Source organism: Passer domesticus, chromosome 15 (genome assembly GCF_036417665.1).
Source record: "Passer domesticus isolate bPasDom1 chromosome 15, bPasDom1.hap1, whole genome shotgun sequence".
Classification (NCBI taxonomy): domain Eukaryota; kingdom Metazoa; phylum Chordata; class Aves; order Passeriformes; family Passeridae; genus Passer; species Passer domesticus.
In genome coordinates, this window is record NC_087488.1 from 2017125 (window position 1) to 2030657 (window position 13533).

General features: G+C 50.5%; 1 protein-coding gene across 2 annotated transcripts in view; it reads right to left on the reverse strand.

Moving 5' to 3' along the window:
* SEC14L5 (SEC14 like lipid binding 5) overlaps positions 1-9672 on the reverse strand; it is a 38913-nt gene extending 29241 nt beyond the window's left edge. Inside the window, exons 1-3 of one of the 2 annotated variants that reach the window (XM_064390959.1) lie at positions 9586-9672; positions 5800-5905; positions 3876-3951 (exon numbers count right to left, since the gene is read on the reverse strand). In XM_064390959.1, the coding sequence (XP_064247029.1) occupies positions 3876-3938 (63 nt within the window). In that variant the 5' untranslated portion in view covers positions 3939-3951; positions 5800-5905; positions 9586-9672. Of the gene's footprint in view, positions 1-3875; positions 3952-5799; positions 5906-7577; positions 9343-9585 lie in introns of those variants that run through there. The other variant, XM_064390960.1, reaches the window with a different exon arrangement.
* Positions 9673-13533: the final 3861 nt, after the last annotated feature.

Genomic DNA, 13533 nt, shown 5'->3' on the forward strand with positions numbered 1-13533 from the left:
TCTCAAGCACAAAACACAACTGCGCAGGCAACGGGAGCTGATGCTCCTGCAAACCTCCCAGCGCCTGATCTTTGGTCTTTTTTCCCCAAATCATGACTTATTTTTATATAGTAGTGCAGAAAGATCCCTCTGTTGCAGCAGAAACCATAAACTGCTCTTAGCAGTGAGTGCTGAACATGAAGTGCACTGTGGCAAGAGGAGCAAATCACTGACAAATGTTGTCAGAGATTTCTCATCTGCACCACTAACACAGCAACTGAAATTATCCAGAACATACAGAAGATCCTGTCAGGTCTCTGGGGGGTTATTCCCAACCTGTAGTTTTAGGGACCCAATCCTATAAATCCCCTAAAGTGTGTGAAAATGGTCAACATCAACCGTGAGCATGAAGGGCTGAGGCACTATTAAAAATAACAGGAACACAACTCGCTACCACGTTCAAAGCTGAAACCCTCCAGCCCCAGCTATCTCATCTAACCTAATAATTAATTGCAAATAACATTAAATATGCAACATGTCTCTCTCTTGGCCATTTCCTGCATGTTGGATTTGCTCACCCAAACCAAATTCTCCTCCCCAGTACATCACAGAAGGCTCACAAATATTTGCATCTCTCATATGTGGCAGAGGTACCTTTCCTTCTGGATTTTTCATTAATTATAACATTTTTTAAAAATCTGTTTTAGCGTTCCAGCTACAACAGAAAAAAAATGAAAACTAAGTTTATACTTGGGAATTTTCTTGGCTGAAAGATAAAATTAGAAGACATGCAATGTCAAATCTACTGATCTAATTGAAGGGAAGACAAGATGAGGCCCAGAGAGGCATGGACAATCCATCGGAGGAACAGCTCAATTTAAAAGAGGACACAGACAAAAAAGATAAAATAGAAAGGAAAAACATGACAAGATAACAAAGCCTAACAGAAGTCAAGGTTCTTTTCAAGTATAAGGTATAAAGGTGTCAGGCACTGGATATGTGTTTGAAGAGCACAACACTTTTGATCCATTAATGTGAATCCAAGTTGGGAACAAAGCAGGTGGAAATGACTACGGTGACCTTGGACAGGTGTGGAAAAAACACCCTTTGCTTAAATCTGTTTTAGAAGGAAGGACAAGAAAAAAGAAAAAAATTCAAAACTCCCAAATGACAAGAAAAGACTTGTTAAGCTGATTCTCTTTTACTTCCTCAGATGCACAGGACTGGCAAAGAGAGCAAGGAGGGGAATGTTCTTCCAAGGACTTGGAATACACATCAAATCTGCCTGCAAATGCTCCAACCCAAGCTACAGAGCATTAGCAAACGGCAGAGTGTAAATCCAGAGACAATTACCTGACACACGGTAACAAAGGCATCACCAGGAAAAGCCCCAGCTCATCCCTGGAGCACAGCCTCAGGCACACACACGACCTCTGCACAAGTCCAAGGAGAAGAACTCCTGTTCCTGGGACTGGGCTCTACAAAGGGCCCGGGACCTGTGTAAGCCAGCCCAGAAACAAGGAATTGCTTGCCAAAATCGGCTGTGACAGCCCTGTTTCTCAAACTGTATGTGAGCAAAGCACACCCACTGCTTTCTAGGGTCCAAACACTGGAGGTTCTGAGGGAAAAATACTTTTGCCAATTTACTTCCTTTGTTCTGTTCAGGCTGTGTTGTGAGGGATGACCTTCCCCAGTGAGGAATTAAGCACAAGTGTATCAGGCTGAAGGGTGCCCAGAGATCTGTAAAACATGGGGGTGTCTTTGGGTCACCCCTGTGACCTCTGCTTTCCCACCACAGCCTGAGACCTCGGCACTCCAAAGGTTCCCACACAGCATTTGAGGGGAAAAGATGAAAGCAGCTGAATGTCAGTGCTGAGGAAGCTGCTGTCAGATTTATGGTGAAGGAGATTAACAGCAATGCCACGTGCTGAGGAGCAAAACAGCTTCACTGCACACCCACTCCTCCCTGCAAAACTTCCAGCGACTGACAGCTGGTACCTGACAGCTCCGTGAGATCCGAGCTGCCTCCACACGAGCGCGAGCCTTGTCTGAGCACGGCAGTGGGGGCAGCCAGCTCAGCCTGCACGGACCACACCAGACTGAAATGCTGCTGGACAGCAGCAGGTCCTGCTGGGAGCACGGGATTTTCACAGGACATCAGGGGGAGGGGGGTCTATATTCTGCTCTCTGCTCCACAGCACAGTCTGCCGAGTGACCCTGGAAAAGGAACTTGTTCATAAGAAAGAGGACTAACAACTTTGCTAGGATTTGCTGAACGACCAAGGGATGACATTTACAACCCCAGCCCTCAATTCCCAGGGAATTTTAAGTTCTGTTATGCCGAAAAACTGAAAGCAAACAAAATTAAAGCACTGCAAAATTATGCCTACCATCCCCTGGCCTTTAGGCACGTGCTAACAAGCTTACAAAGGATTTGTCTCAAGGCAGCCCTCCTCAATTAGCAGCCAATCGACTGAGGAGCATCTGGTGGTAGCTTTATCCTGGTAATAGACACAACGAGAATGTGGAGAGGTGTGCTCAGAGCAAAGGCTCCCGGGATCCTTATCACAGGTACTGGTGTCTTATTCTCACACAGGATGCACTGAGAGAGCAAAGAGCACGGCCAGGAAAGCCTCACTGCCACAAACATCAGCCCCAGACTGGTCAGGGCAATTCTGTGGCAGGTTACTGGTTTAGCTGTGAACAGACATGGCAAATCAGGGTAAGACTGGGGAAAAAGGGGTGGGTTTGGGAGGGAGCTCAAGTGTCAGCAAAAGCAGTGCTCATCTGGATGATCAAAGTGAGCAGCAGCCACTCTCAGCTGTGGCTGCCTTTGGGGTCCCCTATTCACAATGAAGAACAAACTGATGCCCCCGGTTTTCATGGTTGAAATAAAAGGTTGGAGGCTGTTTTGGATGAAACAGATCTCAAGGCATGTATTTCTCAGAAATCTTGAAGAGGCCACATTGTCAAGAGGAACTCACTAGAGGCTCTCCCTTCCATTCATGGAAATCACACCAGCTGCCTGCAACAGCTGCAGCTTTCCATCTTCATTCCGGGCTCCCATAAACTAAAGGAACTGGGAACAGGAACTGGGGAAGCAGCAGGCTAAAAGTGGCCAACACCAAGCCTAGGGATCCCTTCAGCTGACTGAAATGCCCAGCAGATTACAAACCAAAACCTTGCAAAATTCCATAAGCAAGCTCTTCTAACAACAAGCAAATGCTGCCCTTGAAATACAGCAGCAAACCTAATTGTGACGAAGTCCAGAATACCACAAAGAAACTCTGTCTAAAGCAGCTCCCATGGTCAACATCAGCCTTCTGCATCACCAGTGAATGAACTTCAGTGACAGCCCTCAAGTCCCTTGTGGAAATCACAAGATTTGGAGAGAGGTTTCCTGACAGTTCAATCACAGAGTGGATGGGGAAGAACAATACAGAAGACTTTTACCAAAGATTTCCAGCCTTTAACCAAATCAAAAAGCTCAGTATTATCCTGAATGCAGTTGTAGATCCATCCATACTATGGTGCTGATTGGGATAACATCTGGACAGATTCTGAACTGAGTAGCATTTGGTGATATGGCAAAGAAGGTGTCTGGCCACAAACTGACCCTGCCTAACTATGTCAATTTTTTTTTCTGTCCTTGTCAAAGTCAAAGAATAATTACAGAAGGTTGGATTTTCTTGTTTGCTTGCCTTCCCTTCTAACAACTAAACTGCCATTCTTAATGCTGAGATACTGATCCTTATTTTTCCTGGAAAACTGGAGGAGGGGAGCTGAGGCTCTGTTCCTGCAGCAGGACTGTCACAGACATCCAGCCAAACCCACAGTCCCCCACCTCCCACTGGCCCTCAGCAGCTGGAGCAGGGAAAGTGCTGGGTGTTACTCACTGCCATGACGAGCTCAAAAGGGTATTTGTAGACTCGAACTGGGGACTGGTATTTCTGCACCATTTTTACCACACACCTGTAATAGAGAGAAATTGGAACATTTTAGATCCCCCACACCAAGCCATGCAATACTTTCTAGGCGATTTTTACAGACATTACTAGAAGTTGTAGCTCTGTACAAACAGGGAGGAGATTCATTAGGTAGAATATCTTGCCTAGTAAGTGGCAGAGACAGAGGCAAGTCTCTGCAGTCCCAGTTCAGAGCTGTGCCCAGCATCCTGTGCTGCTTGCCAGCACTACTGCAATAAATTCAACTTGGAGCTCCAACAAAACTCACAATAATTAAAGCACAGTACAGAGATGTAAAGCCAGAGTGAATTGTATTCTGGACAAGGAGCCTGTCTTAGGAGGCTTACAGAGCCTACCTAGCAATTCTTTCCCCTATCCCCCCTCCCTACATTATATCTGTAATCGTTAGGGCAAAATCTTCCTCATTGAAAGTTTCCACAGCTTCCCATACCTTAATGTTTTAAATGCTTTTGTGCACAAAGTAGGATTCAGTTGTTTTAGCTCACTGAAAGGAAGGAAAAGGAAGCAGCATGCTGAAAGAACATGCTTGATGCTAAGCTGGCAATCACATCCCACTGCCTGGATGCCCACTGTTCCAGCTGAACTGAGGCAAGAACTGCAGGGAGCAGGAACAATCCTGTCCTCAGCATTTCCCTGCTCCCAGCCACCTCTCACTGTCCTCATCAGGATTCCTCCCTCAGACTCTCCTGCCTGGCTTTTAACCCTCAAACATGCACCAGTAACCAGAATCTCAAGGGAAGTACACAAATCATTATAAAAAGCATTATTAGGTTGCTTTCTGCAATTCCTTTAGGAATTCCTTTGTCCTGCTCCTGCCAATACCATCCACGAACATCAGGACACAAAAGGCTGGATGGCTGGTTGGAGGCTCTGTGCTCATTCCACCCCACTCAAATTCCACTGCTGAGCAGACACAGCCCTCGGCAAGTGACGCACTGTAGCGCTGAACTCAACAGTCAGAGCACTCAGACAACTTATCCCTGACATTTTCAGCCCAAACCGGAGGTGAAACATGAATAGGCAATAGATTCTCCCTCAAAAATTGCTGCAAAATGCCATCGCACTGTAAAATCTATGCAAGGGCAAGAGAAAAAGGACTTGAAAAGTTTGAGTACCTGAGAATGGGGGGTTTTTGGAGAAATAGGGCCCAGCAATCAGACAGTTCCTCTGCAGAGGATTACATTACCCAAGCAGCAAAGGTCAGGGCTCACTGGATCTCTCAGTCTCACTGGTGCTAAAAGCCAGCCCATGCCAAGGCAGTCAATGCAGAGAACCTCCCAGCAGAGCATCCAACCCAGAGTGCAGCGAGAGGAGCAGCACAAGCACATCCCAGGAAGCCCGGGCTGCTATCAGGTATCAGATACCTGAGCCAAGAGGCACAGCACAGGGCACCTTGGAACAGGACCTGTAACATGAGGAGGCTGGGCAGGGACCCTCCCGTGAGTGCAGATGGAGCGGGAGAGGCCTCCTCAAGCACATTTAGCTGGGATCTTGCTTATTCTGACCTCACCTCCTATGCCAGGAATTCCTGCACCTCTGCAAAAGGTCAGAAACCTCCACAGCAGGAAGGCTCAAGACAGACCAGTCTACAATCACCCACAGAGGCACCAGCCACAGAACAGTGGGATGGCACAAGCTGTAGCTCAGCAGCCTTAACTGTGCTGCCTGGACAGAGCCACTGCTCCCAGCAGCTGCTGGACCCGACTGGCACAGGTTTATTGCCTCTGTGCTCCTCCAGCTGAGGGAAGGCTGGAGAAAAGAGCCAGTGACTATTACACCCACAGGAAGCTGTGGAAGAATGGCAGCTGATAACTCACACCTGCCCCTTTCATACCTTGGCAGAGTGCAGTGGCAGCAGACCTTCTATGCCCTCTCCTGCAAACAGAGCTGTGAAATGGTCATTGTGCTTCTCAAAGCAACGGGGACTTCTGCTGTAAGTCCTGGAAAAAAAGGAAAAAAATATCAGAAAAGGCAATGAAAGGTGGCTACTTGGAACACCAGGCTGAAGATGATGATTAGTACTGATGAGAACAAAGAGTCCCAGGTGTTACCATTGGGCATCTGGGCCACATTAACTCATGATGTGCATCTTACCAGGGCTTTAGCACCAAAGACAGATGTGTTTTTAAATTCATCTCATGTTCCCCTCAAATTATAAACAGGTATGTTCAACCACCAGAAAGAAACCACCCAACCAGAGAGTATGTCTGCTCCTCAAACACCCTTCCAGCTCTGCAGTGGCCCAGGCTCCCTGCTCCACTTCCTATTTGCATCTGGCTAAAGAAACATATTAGGGAAGACAACTCAGGTAAAGGACAGTGACCCACTGAATTGCAGCAGGACCACTGAGAAACCCCAATCCACAGGTGGAGGCAGACATGGAGCACCCATGGGGAAACACCAGGAAAAAGGCTCAATACCAGCTGGCCAAGCCCAGAGTAGTTGATAAAAGCTCAGAGGCTGAAGTCATCAATGCATTGAAGCAACAAATCTGGCTACTAACAACCATCCCAATAATAGCAACCCTGACCATCCCAGTAGATATTAAAAGTATTTAAATTCTTGCACAGCTGAACACAGAAAGCAGCAGCAGCCACTACATTTCACAAAGCATCCTGTGACACACTGTGCCAACAACACTGAGCCCTGAGAGCCTCAGCTCCCTGGGCACCCCTTTTGCTGCAGCCCACACAGCAACTCCTCTGTGAACCAAGCAGAGAGCTCATTACAAGCTCCAGATCCACCTGCCGGGTGCTCCAGGGAAGGAGGTGGGAAGAGGAGGGATATGGACCCCTGAGGGCACTTGCTGTAATTCTGGAACATTGCAGAAATGGATTCTGAAGGAGCAGTGGTGCTCCCCCAGCACAGGAGCCAGGCCTGTGAGGGCTCCCGTGAGGAACACACATCGCTACACAAAGGGACAGGCAGTGACAGTAACTGTGTCTCCTTCTCATCCAGAATCACCCACTGCACACCTGAGGGATTTTCCATATGTTTGACTTCTATTCTATTATTTGTAGGAGCAGCTTACTTGACAGAATGCAGCCAGATGGTTGGAAATCAGGAACTGAGTGTATAGAATAAATACCCAGAAATCCCTGAATCAAACCCCCCACCCCAGAACTCACTCAGCTCCTTCCTCACTGGAGCTGCCTGTTGGATGTGGCACTGGCAGCAAGTGACTTTATTAACTTCTCCCACCTGTGGTGGCTGCTTTTCATCTTGAAGAGAACTGAGCAGGTTTTTTTGTTTTGTTTTTGACAAAGAACTGCTGAAAATAGCAGGATTCTTGACTTCCTCAAATACCATTACACCACGTGAAAGCCAGCTGTGGCACCCAGCTAAGCTGATATTTCCAGTTAGAAAAGGGGGACTCCACAGGGCTGCATTCTTTCCTCCTGCCTTCTGGAGAAAGGTGTGTGACATTTCCTCTGCCTGGGGCCCCTTTCACTTAGAGATATTGTAATTGATGCTTTACACACAGAATAACAGCACAGCACCAAGCTGTAGGATATCTATTAGAGCTTTTTCACCTGAGAACTTAAGAACAAGTCTCTTGAAGCTTGATGTAAGGAAGGCTCAAGGCAGAATGGTGCCAGAATAAACCTTTACCATTTTTTAGAAGCAGACATCTGCTCAGGCAGGACTTAATCTTGCCCCTGAGAAACACCTCTGGAGCAGGTGAAGCAGCATGGAGGGTGCAGGTCCTGTGCTGAGGTGGAGCCTGGGCACTGCTCCAGAGGTACCTGGAGTCCTGGCAAGGATCAAAACCAAAGACAAGCAACACAAGCACCCAAACAACAACATTTATACGTTCCTGACCACACGATGAAGAAGTCTTTTTGGCTGAGGGGAAGAAGGAAACGGAACAGTGTCCAGCACTCTGCTCTCAGAGCTGTTTCTCTTCCATGTGCATATCACAACAAGCTCCACGCCAAATATTTCCACACATCCATCTCATAAAGTAATTTCCTCACCAAAGAATCACCATGGAACTTTTATGCACAGCAATACATTAACTCCCTGATATTTGCCAGCCTGCAGCAGGAGATAAGCATTCCTGAAGTAAACCCCTCATTCTCCACCTTACTACTCCACAGGAAGTCATACCACATCCATTTAACCATCCAGTGTAGGAAATATTTCAATTCTCAAACACAATTTAAGAGTGGGAGACACAGAATCCTGGAATGATCTGGGTTGGAAGGGACCTTAAAGCCTATCCTGTTTCCCCCCCACGCATTGGACAGGGACACGTTCCACTGTCCCAGGCTGCTCCAAGCCCCATCCCACCTGACCTTGAACATTTCCAGGGATGGAGCAGCCACAGCTCCTCTGGGCACCCTGTGCAAGGGCCTCATCACCCTCCATGCCTTGTCCCCAGTCCCTCTCAGCTCTCCTGGAGCCCTTTTAGGCCCTGGCAGGGGCTCTGAGGTGTCCCTGGAGCCTTCTCCTCTGCAGGTGAGCACCCCCAGCTCTGCCAGCCTGGCTCCAGAGCAGAGGGGCTCCAGCCCTTGGGGCATCTCCATGGGCTCCTCTGGACCTACTTCAACAAATTCACATCCTTCTTCTGCTAAGGACCCCATGCTTCAGTTCAACACATAAATCAAGAGCAGAGCCAGGCAACAGCTCACTCGACAGTGCAACAAAGCACCAGCAAACTGTTTCAGTCTGCCTTGAGTGAAGTCTGCAGCTGTATTTTCCCTGAACAGAGGCTGGCTGTCATCAGCCCCACCAGATAAGTGGTGCCATCAACACAAGCACCTTCTCACCATCGACAGACCAATTTTACTGCTTGGAGAAGTTCAGCCAAGTGACCCAGAGAATATACTTGGTTCACCTTGAAGCTGACTTGAAAACATGGAATCACAGAATGGTTTGGAAGGGACCTTAAAGCCCACCTCGTTCTAGCCCCTGCCAAGGGCTAGCTCTAGCCCCACCACCCCAGGGTGCCCCAAACCCTGTCCAGCCTGGCCGTGGGGACTTCCAGAGATGGGGCAGCAACAGCTTCTCTGGGCAACCTGTTAAATCCATCAGTGCACTAACAGCATTGATCAGGGTCACCCTTTGTGTTCATAAATACTTCAGGGCGAGTTTCAGGGTGGATCTGTTGAACCCCAAGCCCCGGGGAGTGCCCGGCTCTCCGGAGCCGCCGGGGCTGGAGCCGGGGTCCCACTCGCAGCCGCCTCCAGGGCTCGGCCCGCCGGGAGCGAGCCCCGCCCGCGCTGCCCCCGGCACGGCACGAACGCGACAACTCCAGAACCGCTGCGTTCTGCCCTTGGACCCCAGCGGATCCCCCACACGCCGAGCCCACCCCAGTCTTCACCGGCTCCTTCCCTGATCCCACAGCATTATGACTAAAACTCCCTTCTCGGCTTCCCGTGTCCGGAGGAGAGCGGCTCCCGGCGCCCCCACACCGACCCACCGCCCCCGCTCCGCCGCCTCACGACGCGCCCGGGCACGCGAGGCAGGGAAAGCCTCACACCCACCCCCCTCCCGCCCCTCCCTCACACGGCGGCCCCGAGGGACCCCCGGAGAGCGCTGCCCACCGCAGCCGCCTCCCGTATCGCACCCCACATTCCCCAGCCCCCTGCCCGGCTCCCGTCCCGCTCCCCCTCACCGCGGGCGCGGCGCAGCCCGGCCGGACCCATCCCGCTCGCGGCGGCTCCCGCGGCTGCGGCGGCCCCGCCCCTCCGCGGCCCCGCCCCCGCGCGGCCCCGCCCCCGCAGGGCGCTGTCCATTGTGCTGCGGGGGCGCGGGCAGGCCCCGCCCCCCGCACGTGCGGCCCCCCCGCCGCCATCTCGCTGAGGGGCGGGCGGGTCCCGGCCGTGAGGGGAGCGCTGCCCCGGGTCCCACCTGGCGCTGCCCTCTGGCTGTGGGAGGCCGTTCCCCCCTGGCCTGTCATTCCAACCCCTGTCCCAAGTCCCTCTCCAGATCTCCTGGAGCCCCTTTAGGGCTGGAAGGGGCTCCAAAGTCTCCGTGGAGCCTTCTCCAGGCGAGCAGCCCCAGCTGTCTCAGGCTGCCCTCACAGCAGAGCTGCTCCATCCCTCTGAGCAGCCTGCTGCCTCCTCTGGACTCGCCCCGGCAGCTCCGTGTCCTTCCCGTGCTGAGGGCTCCAGACCCGGGCGCGTCTCCAGGCGGGGTCTCGTGGGCAGAGAAGTCGAATAAGGAGAATAAGGCGGGCTGTGTCTGTGTGGAGATGGGCTCAGCCCGTCCCACGGAGGGGTCACGGCAACAGCCCTGCCAGAGCTCCAGGAGTGCTTGGACAGTGCCCTCAGGGACGGGCTGGGATTGCTGGAGTGTCCTGTGCAGGCCTGTGTTGGACTGGATGATCCTAACCCTTTTCCATTCAGGATACTCCATGTTTCTATGGTTCTCCACCAAACTCACACCTGCCCTTGAGCAGCAGGAATTTTCTTGGGTCAGGGCAGGAGGAGCAGAGCACAGCTCCCAAACACAATCTAATCCTGCTCATCCCACAGTAGATCAGAGCAAAGGGACCCGCTCACCTCAGCCCTTTACTCTATCACTGCAGTGTATTATTTAATTTATTGCATGACTTATTGCACACCTGTGAACCCACTCCTCGAGCAAACATTCCCCAAACTGTGCTCTCTGGTGAGGTGCAAGGGGATCACCCAGACAAGTGACACTAGAAGGACACTGGGAGGCATCCTCACCTCTCAGCTTCCCCCTCTCCCACCAGCTCAGAAAACCTGTGCAGGGTTTGGTGGATCCTGGGGGCTTTGCAGCTCAGGGTGAGGGGCCCCTGTTTGTCAGGCCGTGTGCTGGGGAATTGTCACCATTCAGTGACAGTCCTTGGGGCTGGGGCTCTGTGGAGGAAATGATGCCAACACTGCCCAGCTTTGGGGTGTCAAAGAGTGGCTGAGCAGCTGGTCCTGGGGCAAGAGAGGCATGTGGCACCAAGAGTGCTGGAGGAGAGGGGTGTGAGAGACCAGCTGGGGAATGTTCTGCACCTTCAGAGCCTCCTTTCAGGTTCTCCCTAAGCACCAGCTGCCCCTGTGCCTGCTGGTATTGAAGGAACATCACATTTACTGCTGCTTTGTCTTCTCCTGCCTCCTTATCACTTCCAGCTGTGGACTGTCCCCTTATCTGGGCAGGCATTTCAGGAAGCTGCAGTGCTATTTCTGATCAGCAATATTTCCTGAAATGTTCTGCTATCTCAGACTGAGGAGACCAGCCTGCCACTGCTCAAAAACAACCATTGATCATCAAATGTCAGAGCTCCCAGGGCTGCAGCCTGTGGAGCCAGAGCACTTTTCCTAAAGACCTTTGCAGCACAACTTGGCATCAAAAGCCACAAAGTTACTCAAGGCCTGCAACATCTACTTTATAAATATATATTCAGAATAAAAACAAAATGTATTTATTTATAAATAAATATTCTGAATTTCCCATCACAATGCAACTTTCTTTTTTAAAAGAAATTGTATGTCTCTCCTGTTCCTCATTTATTGCTAAATTTCCTCAGAGAGAACAGAAGAAAAAATAAAGCACTATTTCCATCTCCTTGCTACAGAATTTACACCAGCCTGTAACTACTTTGTGCCTTAATTGTGGCTGTTTCCCTTTTGTTCAGGTCATAAAAGCTGGATGAGATTTTGGTGAGTCCTAATCCATCTTCTTCTTTGCTGTGCAGCCCTGACCATAGTTCCTATTTTCCAATCCTTGTTTTCTCCTGCTGCCAGAAGGTCACCTTGGCATTTTCCAGTGTCAGTGGCCTGCCTTTTCCCCTGACACAGGGCCAGCTCTCCAGGGCATTCCCAAGGGCCTTGCCTGTCCTTCCACCTACCAGGACTGGGTGTTTGCCTCAAAGGCTGGCACTGACCCTGTGTTTTTTCTCATGGGAGCTCCTCAGAAAGAAGTTCTCACCCCTCAGCAGCCCAGCCCAGGAACTCCTGCAGTTAGAAAGGAGAATGTCTTCCAGGAAGGACATCTGGTCTGGAGATAGCATTCAGCCTCCACTTCCCCCATCACAAGGGCATTTCACTTCAAATTCTGCTTTTGGCTCAACTTTTATGCATCATCTGGTGGCAAAAATTAAAAAAAATTCAACAGCAATTCAAGTGCGTTGGCACATCACATGCAGGAAAAAGCTTGTAAGGATTGTTCATGGTATTGTTATTCCCATTTACCTTACTAGGAAAGCAGCTGAAAGAAGTTGCAAAGGAGGTTTGTGGCAAAGCTGCAGTCAACGAGGTCAGAAAATTCAGTGGTTTGTGATGGAGGTGATGGGATAACTCGGCCCTGAGGAGGGGAAGGATCCCTGAGGGAAGGGAAAATGGAAAAGGAAAAGGAAAAGGAAAAGGAAAAGGAAAAGGAAAAGGAAAAGGAAAAGGAAAAGGAAAAGGAAAAGGAAAAGGAAAAGGCAGCTTCACACCTGCAGCCCAGCCCTTTCTGCAGTGGCACTGAGGAGCTGCTGTCCAGCCCTCTGCCACACGTGTTCAACAACCCTTAGAAAATCAGCACTAGTTAAACATTAAAGGCTTGCTTTAAAAATTCAGCAGTAAAGTTCACCTGCCTTTTAGAGCCTCATTTAAGCAGCGTGGAGGTGTATTCCACTCTCTAAACATGGGCTGCAGTCCAGGTGTCACAGTGGAGCTGAGAGGAGGAGGCTGCCCACACAGGCTCCAGTGCTGGGGTGGACACAGCATCCTCCTCCACTGCTCTGGGCTGGAGCTCTCCTCTGCCCCTCCACACCTCTCTAAAGACACCTTTTAAACACTTCATCTCCTCTGTTTCACCAGAGCTGAGCAAAAGCTGGAGCTGCTGCTCTGAGATCCAGGAAAAGTTGAAACACTGAGGCTTTCTTGGCTGAAACCAGCAGTACCCAAGCCCACAGCACTCGCAGACCCCCTTGTGCCAGGAGGTTGCCCCACATCCCGCGGATCCCTTTGGGCTTTGTCTTGCCCGTGCCACTCTCAGTCCCGTTTGTTTTCTGGTGCAAACCTGAGATGAAATGTGCTGCCCAAGGTCACCCAGCGAGATGAAACTGGAGACCAGCGGGCTGAGATTGGGTTCCTTTTCCCGTGGGACTGCAGATGAACAGAGTGCTAATGGCTCTGCTACATTCACCTTCCGAGACAATGCCGCGGTGGCTCCCTGCCCCGCCTTCTGTGCTTCTGCAGCTTTTGAAACAGATGCTCCAATCTTGGTTTGATTTGTTTAGTGAAGCAGAGTGGTCTCCCACCCTCTGACCCACCAGCAGCTAAGAGCTGAATTTCTGCTTTGCTCAAAAGCAATACAAAACAAACCCATCGCATCAGTAATATTTAACCCCCAAAGTTTCCAGCCCAGCAGCTGATCCCACTGATGCTCTTTAAATGCATCTTTTTGAGTTTGTCACCTGCACTGTGTTGACATGCTCTGTCTATGGGGGTCTCTCTGCATTTTGGCTCATAAAATATTTGCCATATTCCAGTCTATGCAAACACAGAATGGTTTGGTCTGGAAGGGACCTTAAAGCTCACCCAGTTCCACCTCCTGCCATGAGCAGGGACACCTTCCACCGTCCCAGGCTGCTCCAAGCCTCATCCAACCTGGCCTT